The sequence below is a fragment of the Ursus americanus genome, chromosome 1 (assembly GCF_024610735.1).
Source record: "Ursus americanus isolate L20-20 chromosome 1, mUrsAme1.1.p, whole genome shotgun sequence".
Classification (NCBI taxonomy): Eukaryota; Metazoa; Chordata; class Mammalia; order Carnivora; family Ursidae; genus Ursus; species Ursus americanus.
The window spans coordinates 103,198,864-103,224,791 of NC_142127.1; the positions used below are offsets into that span (position 1 = coordinate 103,198,864).

Consider the following 25,928-nt stretch of genomic DNA (forward strand, 5'->3'; position numbering starts at 1 on the left):
CCTCCTATTAGCCCACACTTGGAGGAAGCTAAGGATAGATGCTGACCCCTTCTAAAAAGGCAGGCAGGGACACTTGTCTTACAACAGAGCACCCACCTTGCAGAACCAGGGAAAAGAAACATGTTTGCTCCGAAGCCACTGGGATGGACGCATTCCACACTGGAGAAAGATCCCAGTGCAGACCTTTGACTCTTGTGTGAGGGGCTGGAAAGACATTGAGCATCAGTCAGTGAAGGAGGGCGGTCAGGAGAGACTGGCCACAGGACTTAGCACTCCTGTCCACTCTCTTTGACTCACCTGTCCCCTTTGCTCACTGACCTGAGGTTAGCTGTAGGCCATTGGCCATAAGGGAGTGAGCCAGTTTCCTCCAGTGAGGCTTGAGAAGTGAAATGTTCGGTAGGCACCCCTATTTGCCAGGCAGGGACCATCTCAAACCGTTCCCTAGTTACATCCCGCACACTCACTGTTTTTATCGCTCTCTGCTACAGCCTGACAAGCTCGCAGCCCTACGGGAAGGACAGCGTCTTTGCTTTTAGGCCTTTTTCAGGTTCCCTGACTATACAACCCCTCGTTGTATGGGGTGATTGGAGAAATAGTTGGAGATGCTGACCTACCAGGCCTTGGAAACAGAAGAATCTTGGAATTCCCCCCCCTTGTCATCTGAAAAAATACAGGGGAACTGAATTTGCCTGACTTTCCTGCCAACAATGATCTCCCTTGTGAGTGTAACCTGAAGTCCCCGAACTTTAGGGAAAGAAGAGACCAACCGCAAGGATAGAGAGCAAACTCTAACGTCTGAAAATAATTTCAGGGCCAACCTGCTGGAGCGTCTGTGGATCACACAGGAGAAATGGGGACTGAGGAGAGAGGAACTCCGTGAGGCCCAGTGGGAAAGATCCAGAAAACTCCAGTGCTGTCCCCAGACTGTCCTAGGGGACACGTCTGGGTTTCGTAGGAAATGAAAACATTTTTTTGGGAGGGGGCATGTTGGCCTCCTGTGTGTGTGTGTGTGTGTGTGTGTGCTGAGAGTGCCTGCCTTCCCTCCGCCTCCCTTCCTTCCCTTCTTCCCTCCCTCCCTTCTTCTTCCCTCCTTCTTCCCTCCTTCCTTCCCTCCCTCTTTCCTTCCTTCCCTCCCTTCCCTCCCTCCTTTCTTCCCTCCCTTTCTCCTCCCTTCCTTCCCTCCCTCCTCCCTTCCATCCCTCCCTCCTTCCTTTCCTCTCTTTCCTTCCTTCCTTCCCTCCCTCCTTCCTTTCCTCTCTTTCCTTCCTTCCTTCCTTCCCTCCCTCCTTCCTTCCTCAAGGCTACAGAAAGCCTGTTGTTCATACCTTATTTAGTGTTTATTCTGCACAGTGACTTTGAAACACCCTTCGAGGGGAAGTTATTCGCATGGGTGTCCACACTGAGGGTGATGGCTGCCTGCAGGGACATTGCCACAGACACCAGGAGAAGGGTTCGGAGGCTGCTTCTGGGGGCCGCTGTGGGTGTCCGATGCCTGTTCAAACCAGGCCACAGCAGTGCAGCCGTCCAGAGTGGTGACAGACTTGGTGGGGTAGGGGCAGGGCTTGGCGAGCGGGCCTCTTACAGGCCCCTGCCTCAGGCTCTCCTTCCCCCGGGGGAATGTGTGAAAAACTACGTTCTGCTGGGAAATGAGCCAAAGCCAGAAGCAATCCTGTTCCTCTCCACCCGGACATACCTTCTGTTCTCTGAAGTCTGGGACAATAATGAACGGGAAGCTTCAGCACCGGCAGAAATTGATCATTATGGCTCAGAGAGTGAGGGCGATTGACATCATGTGACCATTTTGATGCACTCACTGAGTTCAGGGACTTGCCCCCCCCCCACCATGTCTTCTCCTTCTAGTCATTAATTTTGTTTTTGAGAAGATGAGTATTTTAGAGTCTGTTTGTTATTGTGCTGTGATAGTCCTTTGCTTATTATAATTTCCCCGTGTTCTAAGTTTCTCTCAGACCCACTTAAATTGCACCACCACCACCACCACCACCAAAACCCAAGAAAACCCCAGGACACGTACGAAATGAGAGACTTTTTAAAGTTCAACTTCATTCTAACCCAAAAAACATTCAAATTCAGTTCATTCTGTATTACTGAGTGTTACTTGGAAATCTATACTTTAAAATGTAGTGAACTGAATACTTTCTTGTATTTTGCAACACAAATTTCACATTGCACATTTTCAATTTAATGATGTAACAAGGCTATTTCCTATCTGTAAACAGAATTCAAGTGTGTATTATATATTTTAATAAATTAATGAGGGAATGACAGGAAACATTTTTATCTGAGGAGTCACAATTTCCAAGGGATTAACAGCCTGAAAAGCGACGTGGGTAGGCAGCGCGCTCAGGGATCCGCATCGCCCCCTATGGGCCATGGAAGTAATGGCATCTGCTTTAGAGCCTGTTTGGGCTCCGCGGTACCGGGGGAGTAGACGGATACTGGGCTCCCCTTCTCGGGAATAAGAAGGGCTGAGACATCTGTTTTTTTCATGCCTACAATGGCATAAGAAAAAGATTCCCAGTTTCTTTTCATTAGAAACGTCTAGGGCACAAGAAAAGCCTTTGTCACAAACAAGGGGGAAAATCAGACACACGGTGCTAGGAAGTATGATCCGATTTTGGATGCGATAATAGAAACCCCACCTCGGCTCTCTTTAAAACCCAAGTTTTCCTGACTGACTCAGCCCGAGCAGTCTCATCCCAGAAGTGGATGGATAAGAAACCCTCTGACACCTGGGCCTGACCGGTATGGGCGCACCGCCGAGCTCATCGGGGCCTCTGTTGCCCTATCCGCGTAATGGGCGGAACCCGGGCTCTCTCCCACCAGCGGCCCGATTGCGTTTCTAAATCCGGGGTAATTAATCTAGCGCTTCTGCTTCTGCCACGGGTTGTCGAATTAGATCGCGTAGCACTCCTTGGCAGGGGGCCTGGCCCAGAGTGGCTGCTCCGGAGGGTAGCTGAATTGCGCTCCCGACCGCCCGCCCCGGGCGTTGCAGAGTGCTGGATGGATGTGGGGCGCAAGCCTGTGCGCTCAGAGGGAGAACATCAATTTGAGGGCGACCTCTGATCGCAAGACTCTCGAGCATTTAAAGGCCACCAACAGAACAGGATGTAGTGTAGTATTTAACACACACGGCTACTGGGGGGTGGGGGGTTGGAGGTCCCAAAGCACAGTGCCCGGGTTGACTCGGTGTCGGCCCCCCTGCACTCACCGAGACAGGCGCAGAGGCAGTTCCCGGCCCTGGGAGCTTCCTCTGCAGTGGGCTCTCATCACCAAATTGAGCATCAGAAGGGCATAAAGCACTATCTTCCCAGGGAGATGGCCTCTATGTCATTTTAGATGATTTTATTTTAAATAAAAGCTCTGTAAATTCCGTTAACGTGCTACCCAAACCAACAAACCCCAAATCCTCAACTCTTTGGGGAGGGGATAGGCAACCCGTGCACTTTGCCCTCTTGCTTCCCCCCAGACTCCATGTCCCCAGGGCTCCCATCGCGTTCCCACCGTCGGAGTTTTGAACGTGGCTGGCGTGGACGAAGCTGGAGGGCCCGATGCGGGTGCGAGACCAGGACCAAGGGCTGACAGCCCCTTCACGCTCCTTGGCTCGGTTTTTTTCTGCAGGACCCTGGCTCGAGGGCGCCCCCTGCGGGCCGCGGTCGGGATCGGTCCCTCGAAGCGGGGGAGCCAGGATGCGGCTACTGCGATGGGGAGGGGCGCCCCGCCAAGGTCCCGGCAGGCTGGGGTCCCGCGCGGTCCCGCACTTCTGGTCTCTGAGCAGCGGGGACCTCGAGTCCTCGTTTCGGCTGTGTGTGCAGGGGACGCTTTTACCCCCCCCCCCCCGGCTTCTCTCTCTCTCTCTCTCTCTCTCTCTCTCTCTCTCTCTCTCTCTCTTTTTTTTTGGAAAGGAGCAAACATCTCCAGTTTTAATGTGGCCCAATTATCTCGTTTAAACGACTTAAAATGTTTCTCTTTAACTCATTTCAATCTAGTAAATATGCTTCAGCAAGTAGCTAATTTCTCAGGGATGGCTTCGCCTCGCCATTTGCATATAAAGCGCGCCGGGGGCCGGCCCCCTCTTGGGGTGCCCAGGTCGCAGGCAGCTGGGCCACCTCTTTCTCCGGGGAGGACGCCTGGGTTTGGCCCGGGAAGGCGGAGGCCGCGGTCCGCTATTGGACCCGGGGACCGGAGCAGCAGCGGGGGCCGGGCATCTGAGCCCCCGGGAGGGGGCAGCCCCTCCTCGGAGCGCCCCCCTCCGCGCCTGCGGCCTCTGCACCGCCCCCGGGCCCCTGCCCGCTCTCGTCCCAGGGAGGGGCCGCCCCTTGGATGCCACAGGGGCGCGAGGGTCGGGGGTGCATTTATCCCCCAAGTGCGTTTATTAAATCGCGTCTGGAGATAGATGGACCTGGATACAGGAGAGGAAATCGCAGCGCTCAGTTGAGCAATCTTCTGGCTTTAAATTCCGAATAAAAGTCTCAAATATTCCCGGGTCAGGGGGGCACTGTCTCATTAAAACCACTCTCGTCCTGAAACTGCAATGCAGACATTAAAGTGCAGTATTTTTCAATTAGAGCTGACGAATTCAATCAAAATTCCATAGATTAGGATGAAATGAGGCATGGGTCATTTACAGGGGAATTTAATTGCCGAGCCATTAGACAAATAGTATATTTGCCATTCCCGCGTTATCCATCATTTTCGACATCAATACCGGGGCCGCATCTCCCCGTCCCGCAGCCGCCCGGCGTCGGCTGTAAACACTCCCTTCCCTGTATCTTCTGATTATATCTGATTTCATTTAGGGCCGTGGGGGATTATAAATGTTCACGCAATCAAGTTCATTAGGACTTGAAATCGCATTTCTGATTGGGATCGCTCTGCCGCTGTCCTCGGTGCGCCTTTCAAACCCCAGGACGAGGCTTTCAAAAACATCTTTTTGAATTTAAAGCTGCACATCCTTTTGTCTTCCGACGTCCCCTCCCGCCTCCCCCTCCCCCTCCCCCGGGGCGGCCCCGCGCGCCCCTCTGTCCTCCTTCTGGGGGGAGCAGTCCCGAGCCCCACCGCGCCGCGAGCTCCACCCCCGCGCCCCCCAGGCCCGCCTTGGAGACCCCCAACGCTGGGCGACACCCCCCCGCGCGGCCACCGGGCGCACAGGACTCTCGTGGCCTGAGCGGGGCGCGGGGCCGAGCCCCAAGCTCTGGCGGATCGCGGGTGGGTGCCCGGCCCTGCAGCTCGCGCCCCGGCCGGGCGCCGCGGGGAGCGAGTGGGGCACCGCGCGCACTTTGGAGTCTCGTGGCCGCAGGCCTCTGGGCGGCGACTGGGCCCGACCCTGGGGACGGACACTCGGGACCCCTTTCCTGGCTGGCCCCTCTGACTCCAGAGAGGAGGGCAGGGGCGGGCCCCAGCAATTCTCTCTTCCTATTAGCACACCCAAGAAACAAAGGAGCGGACTCTTCTGGGGAGAGCTCGGCTAGGAAGGCTAGAGACATCCCTTCCAGCACAGTTGAAAAATAATAGCTTAATATTAACTGCTTCTCATAAAAATATACTTTCACAGTGATACAGTTACAAGAAGAAACCCTCATTTTACCCCAGTACTTTGTGCTCATCGCTGTTAGCTGCCTCAGTAATTTAATTGGAATGAAACGTGAGAAATGTGTCATTTTTGAAGAATTTATGCATCACTTCCTAGAAATCTCATTGTGTTAACTAGGAGCCTACTGCGTTCAGTTTAGAACCCATAATCACATTTTTATGTGTCTGTATTACGAGTTAATGTGACCTCCTGTCTTTAGCTGATAAAAAAAATATTCTTTTTCCATAACATCTGCATCCAGCTCTGGTTTGCATAAAGTACGTGGAAACCCTGTTTTCCCAATGTTCTGCAAACTTCCCAACTTTCTCCAGAGCAGGGCAAAGGCGTGTGATTGGAGAAAGTACCTACTAAATGAATAATTACACACCAGATTAAAACCCTGCGTTAAACATAGTCGACAGCAAATACTGCATTCTCAATCATGTTTATTGCTTACAAATTGCATTACAAAGAAATCTACTCTTTTTATTGGCGTGATTAAGCAGAGTGTTAGGACTGCAGAAATACCATTCTGTTAGATTAGATGGGGGCTGGAAGCCAGGCTAACTCCATTCCATGGTGAATGTATAATTTTGTTAAAGAACACGTTTAACACGCAAATGAGGATTGGCTGTCATTACGGCATCATAAAAGAGTCATCTTAAAATTATATTTATTTATAAACACGTTGCCTATAAAACGTGCATATTTAATACAAAGGAAGTAGGCAATTCCATAATCAATACTTTAATTACTGAAATTTTTATTATAGCGGTGCAATTCTATATGATACGTCACAATTCTGTAGCTTTTCTCTACTCTCCTCCCCTTTTTCATGTGAGCTAAAATCTTGTTTTCTTTAATTCTGGGGAGAGCGGGTTGGTGGACGTGGGTAAGACCGTTTGCTTATGGCGCCACCTGCAGGATTCTATGAAAATGAGTTTCAACCCTTGGCGCTCCTCTGCTGGGCTCTAGAAATGCAACCTCAGGCTTGTTTTAGCAATTCAGTGAAATTAGTTTTTGTTTTAAAACAGAACGCTGTTGACAGTCTCAAGACAAAATCCCGGGGTTTGAAAAGTATACTTAAATCCACAAGTAAGATGCGGTATTGATCACAGTTGATACCTTGGGGTTTCTGAATATCCCAAGGGCACATTGAAAATTTGACGAAGGAATGATTTATTCTTGAGATAATGGGATAAAAGATGCAATAGTCCTGGTGTATCACTTGGTCCTTGGGCAGCCCTTGAGAGATGAAAAGCACGTGGCCAGCTAATAGGATCTGTGATCGCAGTGATTAAGCTTTCCCTCAGCTGCCCTGCATCAGGACTGGTCACTGGAGCAGACCAGCTCATTCGCCAAGCCTATATTTTATACCATTTTTGTAGAGGGTTAAGTGTTCTTTGCAAAAGTTCAACAGCCTGCCCCGTCGATATGTGTCTAAAGGGTTATTTCGGAGGTTGGAAAATGTGACAATTATACATAGTTCCTGGGATTAGCCTAAGAGTCAGTGGTTTCGATTTCCTTCAAAACATCCTATATTGATGATTATTGTGTAACTTAAAATTAAACAGACACAAAGATACTAAAAGACCAGCCCAATGCCGTGTTCAGAATTTTATTTTATTCTATTATTTTTTAAAAAGATTTTATTTATTTATTTGACAGAGAGAGACACGCAAGAGAAAGAACACAAGCAGGGGGAGTGGGAGAGGGAGACACAGGCTTCCACCTGAGCAGGGAGCCCAATGCGGGGTTCGATCACAGGACCCTGGGATCATGACCTGAGCTGAAGGCAGATGCTTGACCAACTGAGCCACCCAGGCACCCCGTGTTCAGAATTTTAGATGGAACTTGTCCTAGGATGCCATGTCCACGTACTGAGCGCCTGTGGACTGTGGATTGGGTCTGGCCACACCCCAGGGCCTTGGACAGTTCGTCCTGCGCAGGGCACCGCCAGGACGCATGGAGGCGGACCTTCCAGGAGCACTGATGATGGAGAACCTCACTTGTGTATTTTTGAATTCTCAGGGGTCGGATGACAAGTAGTATTGTCAAAGACACTCAATAAAAGCGGAAGGAAACTATTCCTCTGTTAATCTTTTTTTAGTGGAAACAGCAATTACTCTTTTGTTACCTTCTGATTTTTGAACCGTGTGAATCCATCATTAAAAACTAAATATGAAGTTAAAAAAGCAATTTAGGTCTTATGGAATTGAGTTTATGTAATATACTCAAAGAGAAAAGTAATGATGTCCATAGGAACTGCTTAAGAATGGAAAACATTTTTAGATCCTTTAATAAAAAAATACCAGGGTACATTTTGTTCACTGGAAGAGAAGTCAGCCAGGATAATTCTAGCTTTAAAGCAGAATGTCTTGGGGCGCCCGGCTCGCTCAGCTGGAGGATCCTGCGACTCTTGATCTCGGGGTTGTACGTTTGAGCCCCACGTTGGGTGTAGAGATTACTTAAAAATAAAAACTTAAAAAAAGTAAAGTAGAATGTCTTTTTGGATATTTATTTCACCTAGCTTACTTCTCTCCCTCCCTCCCTCTCTCCCTCCTCTTAGTCCTGTCCTTCCCCTCCCCCTTCTTTCTCTTTCTTATCTATGTTAGAATTATGCAAGTCCCCTTGATTTGAGAACTTCCTAATAGTTGTAACGCATGCTAGACACAGTCATCAAAACAACAAGTTTTTTGATAGGTATTTTATTTTTGGCCGAGCAAAGCAACTTGCTAGCAGTAATTGCATTCTGGAAAGCTACGAATGACTTCCATGCCATTTGATGATTAAGATCGCTCCAAACAACCACACGAGGCACTTTCGTCCCATTCGTGGCCATCATTCGGGAGCACTGTTTAGGACCCGTGGATGGCCACTAGAACCCGGGGGCTTGAATGAATTCTTAGTGCCAGTTAATTTTCTGCTTTTCTCCTGAAGCTGCGAGGCCACGCTCCTGATGAGCTGGAGTACTCCCGATGTCACTCCTAGGTTCCTGTGGTGCACGGGTGCGGGTTGGCCAAGCTTGTGGGACTGGCCGGTGGGGTGGGGTGAGGGCGCTCGTCATGGAAGTTCCCCGATGGTGTGTAGGACACAGCGGGGAGAGTGAGGGATGGGGACATGGCCGAACTTCCACCTGCCCTGGGAATAAATAAGCATCTCTCATTTGATGCAGAGCAAAGCCAGAGCGAGAGTGGCGGAGAAGCGAGCCCTTCCTCTCCACAGCCCAGCCCACCACGTGCCAGGTCTGGCCAGGAGCCTGCCTGACAAGTGGGTCTTCTTTGCTCAGCTGTGAGCTGCCCCAGGAGGAGGCGCCCGTGAGCCTGCCTCGTTGAGGACGGGCCCTCAGTCCCACGCTCAGTCCGGGTGGGTTAAAGCAATGAGCAAATGACTGAATGAGTGAATGATAAACCTGAGGAACTTTAAGGATTAGCTCTTCTGGAAACATCTACATGTTCAAAGAAAGTTCTTGGAGGTGAAAGCAATGAAAAAGGACAAATTCCTCCAGGCCGCTATAGGGAACCATCCAGGCTTCCTTCTGCGAATCCTGTTGTCATTTTAAGCTGTAAACCCATGTTTTGGGAAACCTAATAATTGACCATCATTTATCAGAATTTTAGAAATAGAAGGTCAGTATGTTTTAAGGGAGCTCTACTTTGTTCCAGGACGCTAAAATCTCTGTAAATGTGAGTGCGTTTCAGAAATACAACCGAACTCTTTTCTATGGTGGGGGGCTTGGGGGGTGGGATGGAGAGGGTGGCTGGAGATCCTTCCTGGAAGGACAGCTCAGCTTCTCATTTGCAAAATCCAGTGAGGACAGGGCTTCCCCACAGCTGCTGTGGCTGTGTTTCTTACCCCGTACTCTCGCCCTTCCTGTTTGTTCTTATAAATAACATGACTTTGCTTTTCTACTTTTTATCCCTTTCGCAGGCCATTTTCTTCTAAAAATAATGCAATCACAATAACAGAAGGACTCATTTATTGAGTTCCTACTCTGGGCCGGCTCTGGACCGGGGTCTTGGCGATCTCTACACTCAGTGGGGACAGCCCACCAGGAGCAGGGGTGTCACCCACGGTTGTGACCCACTCAACCTGCCCCCCCCAGACCCCCAGAGTCACAATCTCCAATTCAACAAGGTCCTTTTAGAGTTGGAGAAGCCCCACCGTCCATCAGTCCTCTGGCGGGACCCTGACCCAACAAGAGGGGCGCACATACTTGCACTTCCAGCTGAGAAAATCACATCTGATTGACTGTTCTTGCTCAGGGTAGCAGCCCCATCTCTGGGGGGTCACTGGGGGCTCCCACCTGGGCCACAGCATGCTGTATGCCTTTCCAGGACAAAGCCATCTCCCCAGAGTCCCACTATGACCACATTTACTCACCCGCTCCATGGATCCTCCTGGTTTCTCCAGTGAAGTTCCGAATCCCCAGTCTGGAAGCCAAGGCCCTCCCAGTCTGCCCCCTGCTGTCCAGTCCTTTCTTCTAGTTGCCAACGCGTGGGGACCTTGCCCTCCAGGCGGACCAATCTCTGTTCCTCCTTCATGCCCTGTACCTTCCAGCATGCTGCCCTCTGCCTGGGGTGGGGGTGTGAGGAGTCCTGAAGCCACGTGCACACGGGCCTTTTCTAGGTCAGGTGTTGTCTGTTTGAAAGGGTGGGATGCGGGCAGGGGTGCCTGGGTAGCTCAGTTGGTTAAGCGTCCGACTCTTGGTTTCAGCTCAGGTCACGATCTCAGGGTCATGAGATTGAGCCCCACATCCGCTCAGTAGGGAGTCTGCTTGGATTCTCTCCCTCCCTCTGCCTGCCCCCCACTCTCTCTCGCAAATAAAAATAAATAGAATCTTTAAAAAAAAGGGTGGAGTGTGGGTGGGTTAGTTGCAGGTGCTGGGGGATGTGGTCCTATCACCCCCTTGCCCATTGTGTTGAAATCAAGGCTCACCTTGGCTACCCACTTTGGGATGTTTGCCCTCACTGGGTAGGCCCTGCCCGCCGGCCCCCTTTCCAGCTCCACTGTGGGCCTCGTCATGGTGCACACACCATCCCACCTGTGCGGCAGTTGTTCACGAGGCTGTCCGATCCCTTCCAGAATGCGGCAGTGGAAGAAGGCACGCCTTGCCCCCCAGGTGTGTCTCAGCAGCACCTGGCACTGGCTCAAAGTGGAAAAACTGGACTCACTCCTTATCCACAGAGGACGATCTTTAAGAGTTCCAGTTTCAGGGGCATCCGGGTGGCTCAGTCAGTTTGATGTCTGACTCCTGATTTAGACTCAGGTTAGGATCTCAGGGTCATGAGATCGAGCCTGTGTGGGGCTCTGCACTGAAAGCGGCACCTGTTTAAGATTCTCTCTCTCCTGGGGCGCCTGGGTGGTGCAGTCGTTAAGCATCTGCCTTCGGCTCAGGGCGTGATCCCAGTGTTCTGGGATCGAGCCCCACATCAGGCTTCTCTGCTAGGAGCCTGCTTCTTCCTCTCCTGCTCCCCCTGCTTGTGTTCCCTCTCTCACCGGCTGTCTCTCTCTATCAAATAAATAAAATCTTTAAAAAAAAAAAAAGATTCTCTCTCCTTCCCCTCCCCCACTCATGGTCCCTCTCTCTCTCTCTCTCTCTCTCTCTCTCTCTCAAAAAAATATATGGTGTATTAATAGAAAATTTGAGGTCTAGTAAGGCCAACAGATCAAGAGACAATTGCCATGGAAAATACAGTTTATTATTCACCATTCCCAAGAGAAGGGGCACGATAATATGGGGGGGCCACCTGGGGACGCACCAGGACTGCTTAGGAGGCTGGCAGAGGGGATGCCGACAGAAGCCTTTATTGTGGCTTCCGTGGAAGGAACAGGCCAGGCAGGATAGACAAGCTTATCTGTCAGAGGGCTCTGGGGTATAAGGGCTGTCCCCACCTGTTTGGCACCTGGCCCTGGGACGATTAGGGCAGGTGGAAGGTAGCCCAGAGTGTGACAGCCCAATAGAGGGGGTGTTTGGGGGCTACGAGCTCTGGACTGGTTGGTTTGCATTTGAAAAGCATGCTTGGAGGTGAGTTGTTTGTTGTCTCTAGGAATTGGCTAACTCTGGAAGGGGCAGTACCTCCAGGGTCAGCAAGGCCCTGGATATCAAAGCACCAGAATACAGAAAATAAAAGACATGGTTTATACAGTCCTTGACCGTTAGAACATCTCTCCTGTTATGTGATGCTGAGGCTGGCCTGATGGCAGCCTCTACCCGCCTGTCTATTCCTGGCATCTGGCTTCCTGGACTGCTGGCCGCAGCTGAATCCGTGGGGGTTTGGTGAGGGCGTCAGAAGACTCACACGGGACCACAATGCTGGACCCGCCAGCCCTCCTATGTCCTTTAGGGAGTTCTGGACCGTAATGTGCTGGGAAGCACCAGTGGGCCCAGAAGGGCGCTCTTGTTATGGAAACAGGTGTCCTCTCTCAAAACGTACCCTGTCATGTGTTGGGGACAGAGCCTTTCTAGGCGGCCAGGCTGCAGGCGGGGTGGGGCGCTCCTGGGAGGCAGACCGTCTGAAGGCTGAGGGGCAGCGTGGATGCGGGTAACCCGCTCCAGGGGACTATGTGCACCTTTTAGTTCAACTTCTGTTGAAAAGTCCTTTCTGATACACATACTACGATATTCGCAATCATGGTTCTCACAACAACCCCCAGGGGCACAAAGGCCTTTTGTTACCAGTTCCATTCCACAGTGACCGTGAAGCTTGGTGAGGCGGGTGCCTCCGCCAGGGAACGTGGGAGGTGCCAGCCGGGTCTGCCCCTCTTCACCCACGGTGCTCTCAACACACAGCCTCCGCAGACGGCAGCGGTGACAACTAGAGCCGTAGTCCGAACGCTCTGGTTTCAGTGCAGAACACCCTCTGGTTCCAAAAGGACGTAATTTTGCAGGGACTTCGGCAACAGTAACAGGGGTACGAGGTGAAAGCACTTTTTGCCGAATAACTTCCGAATGGCACAGCGGCAAAGATGCTGCAGACAGCGCGGGGCGTGGGCCAAGGCGAAGAAGGACTGGTAGAAGGCCCGGTGCATCTGGAAGGAAGGCAGATGGAACGTAAACCCGCGCGCAGGGACCCGGCAGCCGGAAGACCCCGTGTGTGCAGTGCCCTCCCCCAGGAGGGTGTGCGTATTTTTCGGAGGTGCAGTTCCTGTGGGGGTCCCAGGGAAGTCCATTCGGGATGGGAAGACAACACAGGTAATCTCCTCCCATCCTGCTCTGCCCCCCACCCGCCTGCATGGTGCATTCGCTGTTGAGTCATGTGCACATAACTCAAGTCAATGAGACATGAGGGGGCATCTTCCAGAGGCTTCTGGGAAAAAAATGCCCTCCCTGTTTCCTAATCGACAGGGACCGTGGACTCTGTTGGGTACGTAGGTGGTGCCCGCCGCTGCCTCGGACACCTCTGAGCTCTCGGGGAGGAAGCGGACACACAGGAGCAGAGCCTGTGGAGTCAGGTGCCCACCCTTCTCGTTGGGGGCGGGGTGCTACTCAAGCCCTGGTGCTCCCCAAGCCAAGCCGGTGGGTCGGGTTTCTGCTCCTTGCAGCCCCGACTGTGATAACAGCTCTGGGCTGCAGTCATTCCTCCCGATGAAAACCAGCGATGCTCAGATACGTTCCCACACTCTCCCTTTCTCTGTCCTTCTTCAGATGCTTTACGCTTGCCTGGGGACCGTGGCCAAGCGCACACAGGGCTGAGCAGAAACACAGGGCTCTCGTACTGAGGGGTAAGGAAGGGTGGCCCCCCTACCTGCAGTACTTCCTCGGGAATCACTTCCCTCCAGGACTCAGACACGCGGAGCTGAGGGTAGGCGTTGAAAAGTGTCTCGATGACCGTGGGAGCCACCGCACAGGCCTTCAGCACCTGCTTGGAAGTGGTGGGAGACCAAGCTCACGTGGACTGGGTTTTGGGTCCAGGTGGGGAAAGGGCCAGCAGATGGGGGTGTGTTTGGGTCTCACCTTGGTCACTTCCTGGCCATGGGACCTCCCTATGCCCCAGGCACATGGGCAACGACAGCCCTGACCGTAAGAGGACAGCAGGGCTGTGGGAGTTAGCTCCCAACAAGCACCAGGCAGCGCTCTGGGAGGGTTAGCCATCTAGCACCACGATGGCTGCACGTCCCAAGTCTGGGCTTGGGAATGGTGTGCTCCTTCCTGTGCCCAGGAGCAGCGTGCTCATGGCTCCGTGGGCTCTCCTGGCCTCTGCATTGCTGCTCAGAGCAAAGAAGGGAGGTTCTGCCGGCGGGGGGTGGGGTGGGTGGGAGTTTGGTCCAAGGATGGTGTTTGTAATTTCTTATCTCAACTTTCTAACACGTCAGGACGATGAGGGAGAAGAATTGCTTTGTTGTTGAATTTCCTCCTGGCTTGGCCTTTCTGTTTTATTTTCCATCCCCACTGGCAAAGGATTCCTATTTTCTTATTAGCAAATTTTACAATTCAGGCTCATCAGTTTCATCATGAAGATGAGAACACTATTTGCTTTTTTAAAAAATAAATTTGTGATGGTGAATGTCAATGAGTCCAAGAGCCCCAATGATATGATGACCTCCATGTACCCACCATCCACCCATGGCCAGTCCCGCCCCTTCCACACCCCTGTCACCTTCCCCAGTATTATTTTAAAGCCTATGCAACGTATCCTGTCATTTCATCTGTAAATATTTCAGTGTGACTCTTATAGGATACTATAGGGGAAACACAACATCATTATAAGACCTGAGAAATTAACAAGTTTCTTAGCATCTTCTAATACATGGCCAGTGTTTAAATTCACAAATTTCTCTTAAATGCCATTATATGAAAAAAAATTTTTTTTGAACAAGAATCCAAATAAAGGCCAACAGGGTTGAGACTGGTTGATATGGTGTATCATCAGTTCTCTCATTTTTGTGTTATCCATTTGTTGGAAGAAACTGGGTTACTTGTCCAGCAGAGTTTCTGGGTGTTGGGATTTTGCTCCTGGTATTCCTGTAGGGTTTTGGAACATGATTCTCTTCTGCTTTTTGTAAATCAGTCACTGGATTGGGGAGATTGATCAAATTCAGATTTGATGTTGGGGAGGGGCAGGGCAACTTCTGTACAAGATAGTCTTCTGTTTTTGAGGTTTAAGATTTAACAAGTGTTGTAAAATTAGTATTTCTTCATTGAGAGAACTGAGGTTAAGCAATTTTCTTAAGATCAGGCACCAAATATCTACAGGCAGGGCCAACAGCTGAGCTCACTGGGGCTCTCTGAACAAAGTCAAATCAAAGACAGGCCTAAATCACCCAGTATGGTTGCTCCATTCACATTCTGCTGAGCTTCCTGCAGTTATGAAACCCCTTTTAAATATATTAAAACAAAACAGGAAATTAATATCTCTTTGTAAAGAGATAAGCACTATTAGCATTTTGTATATAATACTGTTTTATGCATTTAGATAAAAAATTAATATATACGGTAAAAGTGGACTATACTTTGCCCGTTATTTTGAAACTTGATTTTTGTCCACTCAAAATCGATCGTGATTGGGGCGCCTGGGTGGCGCAGTCGTTAAGCGTCTGCCTTCGGCTCAGGGTGTGATCCCGGCGTTCTGGGATCGAGCCCCACATCGGGCTCCTCCGCTGGGAGCCTGCTTCTTCCTCTCCCACTCCCCCTGCTGTGTTCCCTCTCCCGCTGGCTGTCTCTCTGTCACATAAATAAATAAAATCTTAAAAAAAAATCGATTGTGAATTCAGAAATTATAAATCAGCACCTCACATCATTTCAGGGGCCATATATTTTATGAATATATTATAATGTAGTCAATGAAGTGACTATTGTAAACAGATGTTATAAACAATGAACACTCTTGAATATAATTCTCTCTTTCTGCCTCCAACCGTTCTTATTTAGATAACAAGATAATTCTGTCCCCTTCTGACACTGAATTCCCGGAAGTAGAAATGTAGGGTCAAGGAGTATGTACATTTTAAAGGTTTTAAAACATACTGTCAAATTGTAATTGTGTAAATTATCACACTTTTTGAAGAAATGAGTATGAGAGTGCCTCTTTCTCCCTTACCCAAATCATCTCATTATTTATTTAAATTTGATAGATAATATATGGAATATTTACATTTTGTTTGGCCATTTCTCTTCCTTTATAAATTGCTAAATTATGTCTTTTGCTCAGTTTTTCCATAGAATGTTCATTTTTTCCATTGATTTGTAAATACACTTTATTAAGGTTATTTTTTAGTCAGATGGTCATTTTTGCAAATAATAGTATTTTCTCCTCTGAGTATAAATATTTCACATTTATTTTTCTTCTCTTATTACATTGACCAGAGCTTTAAAGATCAATGTTAAAGATTTATTTATTTACGAGAGAAAGAGAGAGAGAGAGAGATACCAAGCACATGTGCGAGTGGGGAGAGGGTCAGTGGGAGAGAATCTTTAAACAGCCCTGACCAGGGGCTCCATCTCACAACCCTGAGATCATGACCTGAGCCAAAACCAAGAGCTGGATGCTTAACTGAATGAGCCACCCAGGCGCCCCTAAAGTTCAATGTTAAATAAAAATACTGATAGCAGGCATCATCATCTCATTCCTAATTTTAATAAGATTATCTCTAATGTTTCACTATAAATACATCATGTCTCTTTGGCAGGTAGGTTCCTAATGTTGCCTCTTCACTACGGGCTGCATTTCTTTATCTCTGTTGGTGAATCTTCTCTCCCCTTGGATATTAGTTTCAGATAGATAATCTGTTCTAAGTTAAGGAAGTATCTCTCTATTCCTGAATTACTACAAATTTAAGGTTTTAATTTTATTTTTTGCCTTTTTCTAACCAAGTTGATATAAGATTTTCCAATACTGACCCATTTTTGTCTTCATGGAAGAGACCATATTTGGCAGATTCAATTTGCTAAGATTTCTGTATTTAAGAACTAAATATGGTTTGACATTTCAGTTTTTTAAGCTAATTTTGCCAGGTTTTAATGTGACTTTATGCCAAATTAGTCAATGGGAAAACTTCTATCTTTTTAACACCCTGGAAGATTTAAAAAGTACATACTTATGGGAATTAAGAAGGCACAGCAGATCTTGCAGTTAACATTATCTAAGCCTGGCCTTAAGCGACAGGTAATATCAAATTATTATCACTTTCTCTCCCGTGGTTATTACTATACTTTGTTTTGATTTCTTCTTTTTTTTTAAAGGCTCTATTTTTAAGTAATCTCTACACTCAACATGGGGCTTGAACTCACAACCCTAAGACCAAGAGTTGCACGCTCCACCGATGGAGTCAGTCACGTGCCCTTTGATTTCTTGTTGAATCAATTTTGTTAATCTATATTTTCCTGGAACACAATCTTCATTTTATCTTCTTTGTTTTTAAAAAATTAATTCCAGTGCAGTGAACACACAGTGTTACGCGGGTTTCAGGTGTGCAGTATGCTGCTTCAACAATTCTATACTCAGTGCTCATCACAATGAGTGCGCCCCCAGTCCCCTTCACCTGCTTCACCCTCCCCCCACTCCCCTCCGGTAACCACCAGTTTGTTCTCTATAGCTGAGTCTTTTTTTTTTTTTAGTCTCTTTTCTTTGTTCATTTGTCTTGTTTCTTTTTTTTTTTTTTAAGATTTTATTTATTTATTTGACAGAGAGAGAGACAGCCAGTGAGAGAGGGAACACAAGCAGGGGGACCGGGAGAGGAAGAAGCAGGCTCATAGCGGAAGAGCCTGATGTGGGGCTCGATCCCATAACGCCAGGATCACGCCCTGAGCCGAAGGCAGGCGCTTAACCGCTGTGCCACCCAGGCGCCCCCATTTGTCTTGTTTCTTAAATTCCACATGTGAGTGAAATCATATGGTATTTGATTTCTCTGACTGACTTATTTCACTTAGCATGATACTCTCTAGATCCATCCACGTTATTGTAAATGGCAACAATCTTCATTTTAAAGAAATTTAGCATCGCATATGTACCCGTCAGGGTTCCAGTAGGAAGCAGGTGACACCTTGATATAGGATCCTTCCAGGAGGAATTTTTTAAATTTTTTGTTGATTTTTATTTTATTATTTTATTTTATTGCCAAGGGACTCTATCGCCAGGTGTGAGTACAGGGAAGTCAAGAGACAGTGCACTAACGTGAAGCTGGTAGCAAAGCTATTTCCATCTCTGGGCCTGAAGAGCAGAGAGTCGGGTGGACTGTCTATCAGGAGTAATGATCTTGGGTTGGGGACATGCAGCCAGCCTGGGCAGAGGGGGTGTCCAAGCAGAGCCATCCTCTGACCTCACCGTCCTCTGGCTGTCTGCTGGGAGACTATACAAACCCAGGAAGCAGAGGGCCCAGAGCCTTGTCAATGTGTCACACAGGTGGAGAGCCAACCTGGATGGGAGATATCCCCACTATATCCAGAAGTAAGCACCCTTCTTCATTTGAAATGAATGTATATATTATATATATATAATTTACTATAATTGTATTTCCAGTGTTCTTCCTTGTTTAGTCTTGCTGGAATTTTGCTAATTTTGCTAATTCAAGGCATCCCCTATTGGCTTTTGTTGACCCGTTCTCTTTTAAAATGTTCTAACTCATCAATTACTGTGTTTATTGTTATGAATTCCTTTGTTTCTTTCTGACTCCTTGGATTGATACTCAGTTAATTTAGTAACGCTTTTTCCCTCTGAGTCATAATACAAACAACTTTTAAAATGGTGTGGATTTTCCTTTGAACATAGGTATGGTCATAGCCATAAGTTTTGAGGCACAGTGTTCTATCTTTCTTGAATATTCTGCAATTACCTAACTATCGATGCCATAGTTATTTGGGTGTGTGCCATGCAATTTTCAAGATTATTTTTTAAAAATTAGCTGTTTGCTATTAATTTTCTGGCATGTTGTATTATGGCTTTAAACGATGCCTGCTCCTGGAGTACCAAAGGTTGTATTCTGTTTGCAGGTTCAAAATTCAACATGCACTTGTCTCGTTTGGCATTTGAAGCTTTTACTTTGCCCACTTGATCTGTGAAAGACTGAGATATGAATTAAAAATCACCTGGAATTAATATTTTTTCAGTTAGTCTCTCCGTTTTAACATCATGTCTCTTTGGCAGGCAGGTTCCTAATGTTGCCTCTTCATTTCTTTATCTCTGTCGGTGAATCTTCTCTCCCCTTCAGTCTGTGTGTCTCCCAGGAATTCTTCTATGTTGCAAATTGATATCGATCCATCATTTTATTTTTCGTGTGTTTTTGCTACAATTACCTCTGCCTGCTCTTTAATTTTAACCTTTTTTTATTCATTTTTTAAGGTGTTTGAGAGTCTCTGTATTGGTAATAGGGCAGTTTAAGAAATTTATATTTATCGTTATAAATAATCTATTTGGGTTTACTTCTGTTTCACTTTATTCTTTTTTTAAAAAAAGGTTTAAAAGGTTCTATTTATTTGAGAGAGAGAGCAAGAGAGAGAGCATGAGCTGGGGGAGAGGCAGAGGGAGAGGGAGAAGCAGACTTCCCACTGAGCAGGGAGCCCGATGAGGAGCTCGATCCCAGGACCCCGGGATCATGACCTGAGCTGAAGGCAGACACTCAACCAACTGAGCCACCCATGTGCCCCTCATTTTATTCTTTATGATTTTTTATGCTTGTTTCCTTTGTTGTCTGATTTCTGTTATAAAGATTCGTATTTTCCTTGTGTTTATTTTTATTTTTTAAAAAGATTACATTTATTTATTTGACAGAGAGAGAGAGAGACAGCAAGAGAGAGAACACAAGCAGGGGGAGAGAGAGAGGGAGAAGCAGGCCTCCCACTGAGCAGGGAGCCCGATGCGGGACTCGATCCCAAGACCCTGCGATCATGACCCGAGGCGAAGGCAGACACTTAACTGACTGAGCCACCCAGGCGCCCCCCTTGTGTTTATTTTTATATTTTGGAAGTATGTATCCTATTTAAAATTCTACTAGTGCTTACCTTCAAAATAAAAAATAACGGCCTATATTTTCTAAACATCAAAATTGTATCTTTTGTGTCCTAGATGTGCCATTGTCTCTTCTCTCCCATATCTCGTAACCAATTCTTCTCCTTCCTTCATAACATCTGGAGTTTGAGTCCCGATTATGATTATTACGAGATCATATTTTACGTTATGTATCTCCTCCAGAAATAACTTTTGGTATTAGCGTTTAGTTTTACAACCTACCTTTCAATTACTGAAGTTGTTTCTATTTTCCTGGGTTGTATACTCACCCCCCCGTCCATGAAGCCGTTCACCCTAGATATTTACCAAGCTCCTCCTGGAAGCTGGGGACTGTGTGATGTCTGCGTGACACAGTGGCAAGATCTGCCTTCACAGAATTTTACAGTCCCAAGTAAAAGAAAAACCCAACAACAATAGAAAACAGGTGCCACAGTACTGTGTGGGGGAATCACAAGGTACCTGAAATGGTACCTAAGTGAGACCTGGATTTGCAGTGGGTGGTGCGCTGGTTGGTCAGGGAAGATTTCTGCAGGAGCGATATTGGCACTAAGACCTGCTAAGGAGGAGGAGTTACAAAAGTATGGAGAGTTCTGAGGACAGGAGTGTTCCAGGGGGAGAAAACAGTGACCAAGCCTGGGAGGCTGAAAATGTTGGCCAGGTATGGAGCCGGAGACTGGGGATGAAGGCAGGGCATGGGCGGGAGGAACGGCAACCACTGTGGTGAGCCTGGACATGACCTTGGGGACACAAGGGATCCCCGGGGGATTGCGAATCAGGGAGTGACAGGATCCGATTTTAATTTCAAAAGCATCACCATGGCTACAACATTGAGAACAGTGTCCAGGGGCCATATTGGAGACACGGAGTGCAGCTCAGGGGACATTTCCACAGGCCAGGAGAGATGGTGGCAGCCAACACCCAGTGGGGGCAGTCAGGATGGAAAGTGGAGGAAGAGCCTGAGAGACAGTTAGGAGGTGGAGTTGAGGGAATCTGTGGACTCGAGTTTCCCATCCCTGAGATGGTCTTTCACCTCATCTCTTTGGCAGTTGGCCTTCAGCCCCATGCTCTCCAGGCAACCTGCCCTTGCTGAGAGCATCGACGGATGGCTGCATCCGGTGCTCACTGCTCTGCCTCGCCTTGTGCGGCGTCAGCCACGTCTGACACGGTTAGTCGGGTCCTCCTCTATGAGACGTTCTTTACCTGGTTTCCAGTAAAGATGTGCTTTCATTCCACCTCCTTCACTGGCCCCTCCCATTTCCTCAATGGTCTTCTCATCTCTCCCTGTTCTGGATGTTGGAACGCCCCTGCATCAGCCCTTGTTCCTTTTCTTTTTCTTTGTATTTTCACTTTCTGGTGATCCCGTCCAGTCTCCTGGCTTTAAATACCATCGTATGTAAAGGAGATGTGGTATGTATGCATAATGGAATGTTGCTCAGCCATAGAAAAGACTGAAGTCTTGCCATTTGCAAAGACATGGATGGAGCTAGAGAGTATAACGCTAAGTGAAATAAGTCAGAGAAAGACAAACACCATGATTTCACTTCTATGTGGAATTTAAACAAAACAAATGAACAAAGAAGAAAAAGAGACAAACAAAAAACCCCCAGCCTCTTAACTATAGAAAACAAACAGGTGGTTACCAGAGGGGACGTGAGGGGGGTGGGGGAAGGAGGTGACGGGGACTGAGAGTGCACTCTTCGTGACGAGCATGGACGAATGCACAGAACTGTGGAATCCCTGTGTCGTACACCTGAGACTACTATAACCCTGGGTGTTGATTATACTTGACTAAAAATAAATAAATACCACCCACATGCCACTGGCGCTCAGAAGTGTGTGTCCAGGTCAGTCAAATCCTTCCGTCAAGCTCTGGACTGGAACAGACAAGGGCTTCCTTGGTATCAAAACAACCCCCCAGTTCTGTTACTTACTCTACCCACAACCTTCCCTCAGCTGACAGCAAACCCATCTAACCAGCCTCTCGGGCTGAATGCCTTGGAGTCACCTTTGACCCCTCTCCTTCTCTCACATCATACATCCCATCTGCCAAGATATCCTGGTGGCTCCATCCCCCCTGATACATCCAGAATCAGAGCGCCTCCCCTGCTCGCGCTTGCCACCGGCGCCCCTCGCGTGGATCCTGGCACAGCCTCCTGGCTTGTCCCTGCACTTCTGCCCTCCTCCTCCTGACGCATTTCCTCAGCACGGAGGCCAGACGGTGCCCATCAAATGTTAGCAGGTCCTGCCGCTCTGCTCAAAGCCCTCGCATGGCCAAAGTCACGACAGTGCCCTGCAAGACCCCACACCATCCGAGCCTCTCCTCCACCTCTGGTCTCTTCTCCTACTGTCACTGACTCTCTCCACCATCAGCCACACTGGTCCCCTCGTTCTGCACCCAGGTCAGGCCCACTCTAGCCTCAGGCCGCATACTGGCTGCTGGTCGGCTGGCCCCTTCTCCCCTAGATGCCTGCAATGCCCACACCCTCGCCTCTCTCAAGTCTAGACTCAAATCCACCCACCCCAGCTACTGCACGTACGACTGCGACTGCCCCCCCTTCCCCCCATTTTCTCTCCAGTCCTTATCATTTTATTGGCCCACTTATACTCATGGTGTAAGGACTGTCTTCCCATTAGACTGTAAGCCCCATGAAGGCAGGAATACTTTTTCCCCTTGAACTGCTGACTCATGTATCCAAAGCTCCTAGTATGTTGCTGACACACAGCTGGTGCTCAAGAAATAGCTATTGAGTAAATAATCAATAAATAGAAGTATTTTTTGATGTATTAGGAAGGCATATCTTATGATCCCCTGATACCTAAAAGTGTCGTACTTTCGCCATCAAAATGAAAACATCTTGGCTGAGTTTGAAATTCTAGCATCCAAACTTTTTCTTTAAAAATCTGAAGATGGTATTTCCTTGTCTCATGAGACTATGGCAGCAGAGAAATCAGAGTCCAGCCTGAGTTTTATTCCTTTATGAATAACCTGTTTTCCGCTCAGATACTTCGCAAGATTTTTCCGTGCTTTTTTAGAACACTTTGGCTAGAACGTATATAGGAATGTGTCTCTCAGGACGCCTTGCTGGCTCCACCGGTAGATCGCGAGGCTCTTGATCTCGGGGTTGTAAGTTCAAGCCCCATGATGGGCATAGAGGTTACTTAAAAATAAAATCTTAAAAAAAAAGAAATAAAAAAAAAACCCAAATGTGTCTCTTATCATTGATTTGCAGAGAATATCCTTTCAACTTCTAGGAGTTAAGACTTCTAGTGCAGCTAAGTTTTCTTGTTATGTCTTTGATTACTATTTCTGACCCATTTGCTCTAGGCTCTTCTTCAGTACCATCGCTTTCCTGTAGGTTGGCTCTCTACCCTCTGCCCTCCATGACCACCACTTTCTCTTCTATTTCTTCGTTTTGTTTTTTCCTTTTGCACTTAAGAAAAGCTTTTAACATTAGTCCTCCTTTGTAGTGAACACACTGTGGTTGACTTTCCAACACTCCAAAGGATTAGTATAACTCAGTCATGGTAACTCCATGCCCCTTGCCATCACTGGTTTGGGGAAGTGCATGTTTAAGTTAGTCTGAGCCAGTGAAACACAGGAGGGCCTCCTTGGGGCTTCCCGAGAAAAGCAATTGGATATGAAGCTGGCTGGCCCAGTTGTTGCTGGAAGCCGTCTTATGACCAAGAGATGAGCCATTCTGAGGGCAAAGCTGACTCACTGAAGTTGGAAAAATCTGGTTCCTTGATGGCATCCTGGGGACACAAAAACGACCAATCCCAAAGCCGGCCTTGCTTCTCAGTTTCTTGTTACAGGAGATACAGCGGAGGCTGGAGCCAAGTCAGCGGCTGCCCAGTGGGCCATGAGGAGGGGCCGTCGGGGCGCCAGAGCCTTGGACATACAGGTGCTGCTGGCAAAGCTACCAAGGCAGAGAAAGAGGAGAAACATCCTGGCTTCTTTTTCCCTCCACACCTAGTTTTCCGTGGTGTCTCCTTTTGCTGAAGCCGGCCAGAAGCCAGCAGTATGGGACTGAGCTCAGCTTGAAAGGTCGAGCTGCACTGCCCCCGCCCCCTCCACATGCAGAGCAGACACGGGGACACCGGGGAGGGGATCTGAAGGCACACGTGCCAACAGCACGGCTCCCTCACTTAGGTCCCTGGCTCTGTTTATGAATCAGTTCTGCTTTTTGCTTCCCTTTGTGTGCTCTCCACCCTCCCACCGTGTAACCTTGTCTCCTCCATCTTCCTTTTGACGTCATTCTACTGCCTTGTCCCATAACCGGCTCTGTTTTAGGGACTTGGAGGCTATGTCTTCTTGCGCTCTGTAGATGATGGCACCCATGGCACACAGTTTCTCAGATTTTCTTCTGGATCTTCCGATGGGAGGTATGGATCTCCTTTCTGTTCTCTGGATGCTGTCCCCGTTTTTCTGCCCCCTTTCCCCCGTCCTGGATCCACTTATTTATCTCCCTGTTCATCTCTGCTGAAGGCAGGATCAGACGCGAGGTCTGTTACAATGCATGGCAAGTCCGTGGTGCCGTTCTCATTCCACTTGGAGCCTGCGGAGGGGCCGTGTGGGGGAGGCTCACGCGCACCTGGTGACTGCGCCCCCCCCCCCCCCAGGCCTCTTCTCCTACCCTCTCCGGGAGAGTTAGCAGGTTGCTATACAACCCAGGGTCCTCGGTTTGCACCTCTGCACTTTTCTGCATCTCCTAGAAGGAGAGCATCTCCAAAGGCATCCCCTACTGCCCGGTCGACTTTAAAAACATTTTGTCCTGTCTGCCTGAGTGCCCGAAAACTTAGGGCGCTGCAGCGGAGGAGCGGGAGGTCCTGGATTCAGACACGAGGCCAGAGGCCATCGTGTTGCTGCTGCGGATTTGCTTTTTCTTCCCCCTCCCTTCCTGTCTCCCTTTCCTCCTCTTGCCGGTCTTTGCAGATATGACAGTAGGAAGACAGGAACGGCTGCCCTTCAAAAGCTGGTAATCACATTACCGTTGTAAGAACGATCATCTCTGGGCCCCTCCCTACCCGAAATTTGTTTTTTGTCCCAATCCATTACTGTTTCAAAGTCAGACGTCAGTGGGCTTTAGAGCAGGAGAGAGACAGCGTGGCAGAGGGAGAGCCAGGCAGGCAAGCGCTTCCCACCCGAGCCTCGCCCAACCTTATCCCCTCACCACCGCACGGTACGCCCCCCACGTGTGGATAGTTCTGGCTTCCACGAGCCACCACTAACGTGCCATTTTCTGGAGCATAGCAGTCTCTGATTTCAATTGTCCCCCTTCGGCAGAGGGAGGAAACCACGCCATTAAGAGGAGCGGTTCACACTGGACCCCTCCAGATCTAGTCTCCTAAGCCATCCCTGCTTCTTCAGACCTCCCCCGCCCCCCCCACTGGCCAGGGACCCTGCCGTTGGCCCTCCCCCTTCTCTCTGCAAAATGTTAAATGGTCCCTAGGGACTGCACGCGACAGGGAGGCCTCTCTGGCACTGTCCCCCCAGGAAGAGCTGCTCTCCCTCAGCAAGACGTGCCCCCCTCCCTGGGGCCCCTCCTCCCCGGGTCACAGACTGTGACCAAGTCTTATTGCCTGTCTCTGGGAATTCATTTCCTGTCTCTCCTCTGTTCCACCTCTCTGGGGCTCCCCAGCCCTCCCCAATCCCCCGGCACTGTGCCCCCTCATGTTTGCCAGGCAGCTGGCTGCTTTCATTATTTTTATGCCAACACAGTTTAAAAATCTCCGCTTCTCCTTGCTGTCTGTGGAGATGGGGCTGCCGCGCTACCCTGACATCCTGGCGCCATTAGGGTCCGTGCACACTCTCCCCGGCTAATGAGGCGGCAGAAAGAAAATTAAGGGGGAAAATCACACAGGCACATTGCTCTATGTGTAGATGGAGAAATAAAACAAGAGCAAGAAAAACAGAGGTGCACCACTTACGAGAGCTCACCTCCCTCCTCCCACTGGGGAGGGGGGCACACGCAGCTTGGCGAGGCAGGAAATGGAGTCTGGTTTTTGACTACTGCAACCCCAGGATTCTCCCACTAAAGAGCTTGTGAAATTGGAAGTACTGTGAAGTCACTTTACCTAATTCTGTAATTAGGTAAAATGAAAACACAAAAACTCGAGGTCCATCCTTTCAGCGTGGTCAGTGCCCAGAGGGTGAGGCAAGACCAGAGCTCTGCAGATGCTCCTAGAATCTGTCATTCTCGCTGCCCACCATCATCCCCTTGCTGAAGCTATCTGCGTGCCTTGCCTGGATAGCCACAGCGGTCTGTGCTTTTCTGCCAGTCCCCTGCCCTGGCACGTTCTCCATACTTCCGCAGAAAAATCATCCCTGGTACTCATTTGATTATGTCACCTCTCCTGCTTCAAATGATGTAATACATTCCCATTGTTCTTAAGAC

General features: G+C 48.8%; 1 protein-coding gene across 8 annotated transcripts in view; it reads right to left on the reverse strand.

Moving 5' to 3' along the window:
* Positions 1–11,270: 11,270 nt before the first annotated feature.
* Positions 11,271–25,928, reverse strand: part of ASB18 (ankyrin repeat and SOCS box containing 18) — a 61,465-nt gene continuing 46,807 nt past the window's right edge. For 3 of the 8 annotated variants that reach the window (XM_087864669.1, XM_045794048.2, XM_087864662.1), the window contains 2 exons: positions 13,339–13,452; positions 12,292–12,622 (listed from right to left, as the gene is read on the reverse strand). In XM_087864669.1, coding sequence (XP_087720795.1) covers positions 12,437–12,622; positions 13,339–13,452 — 300 coding nt within the window. In that variant the 3' untranslated portion in view covers positions 12,292–12,436. Of the gene's footprint in view, positions 12,623–13,338; positions 13,456–25,928 lie in introns of all 8 variants that reach the window. The other 5 variants (XM_087864664.1, XM_087864661.1, XM_087864677.1 and 2 more) reach the window with 4 other exon arrangements.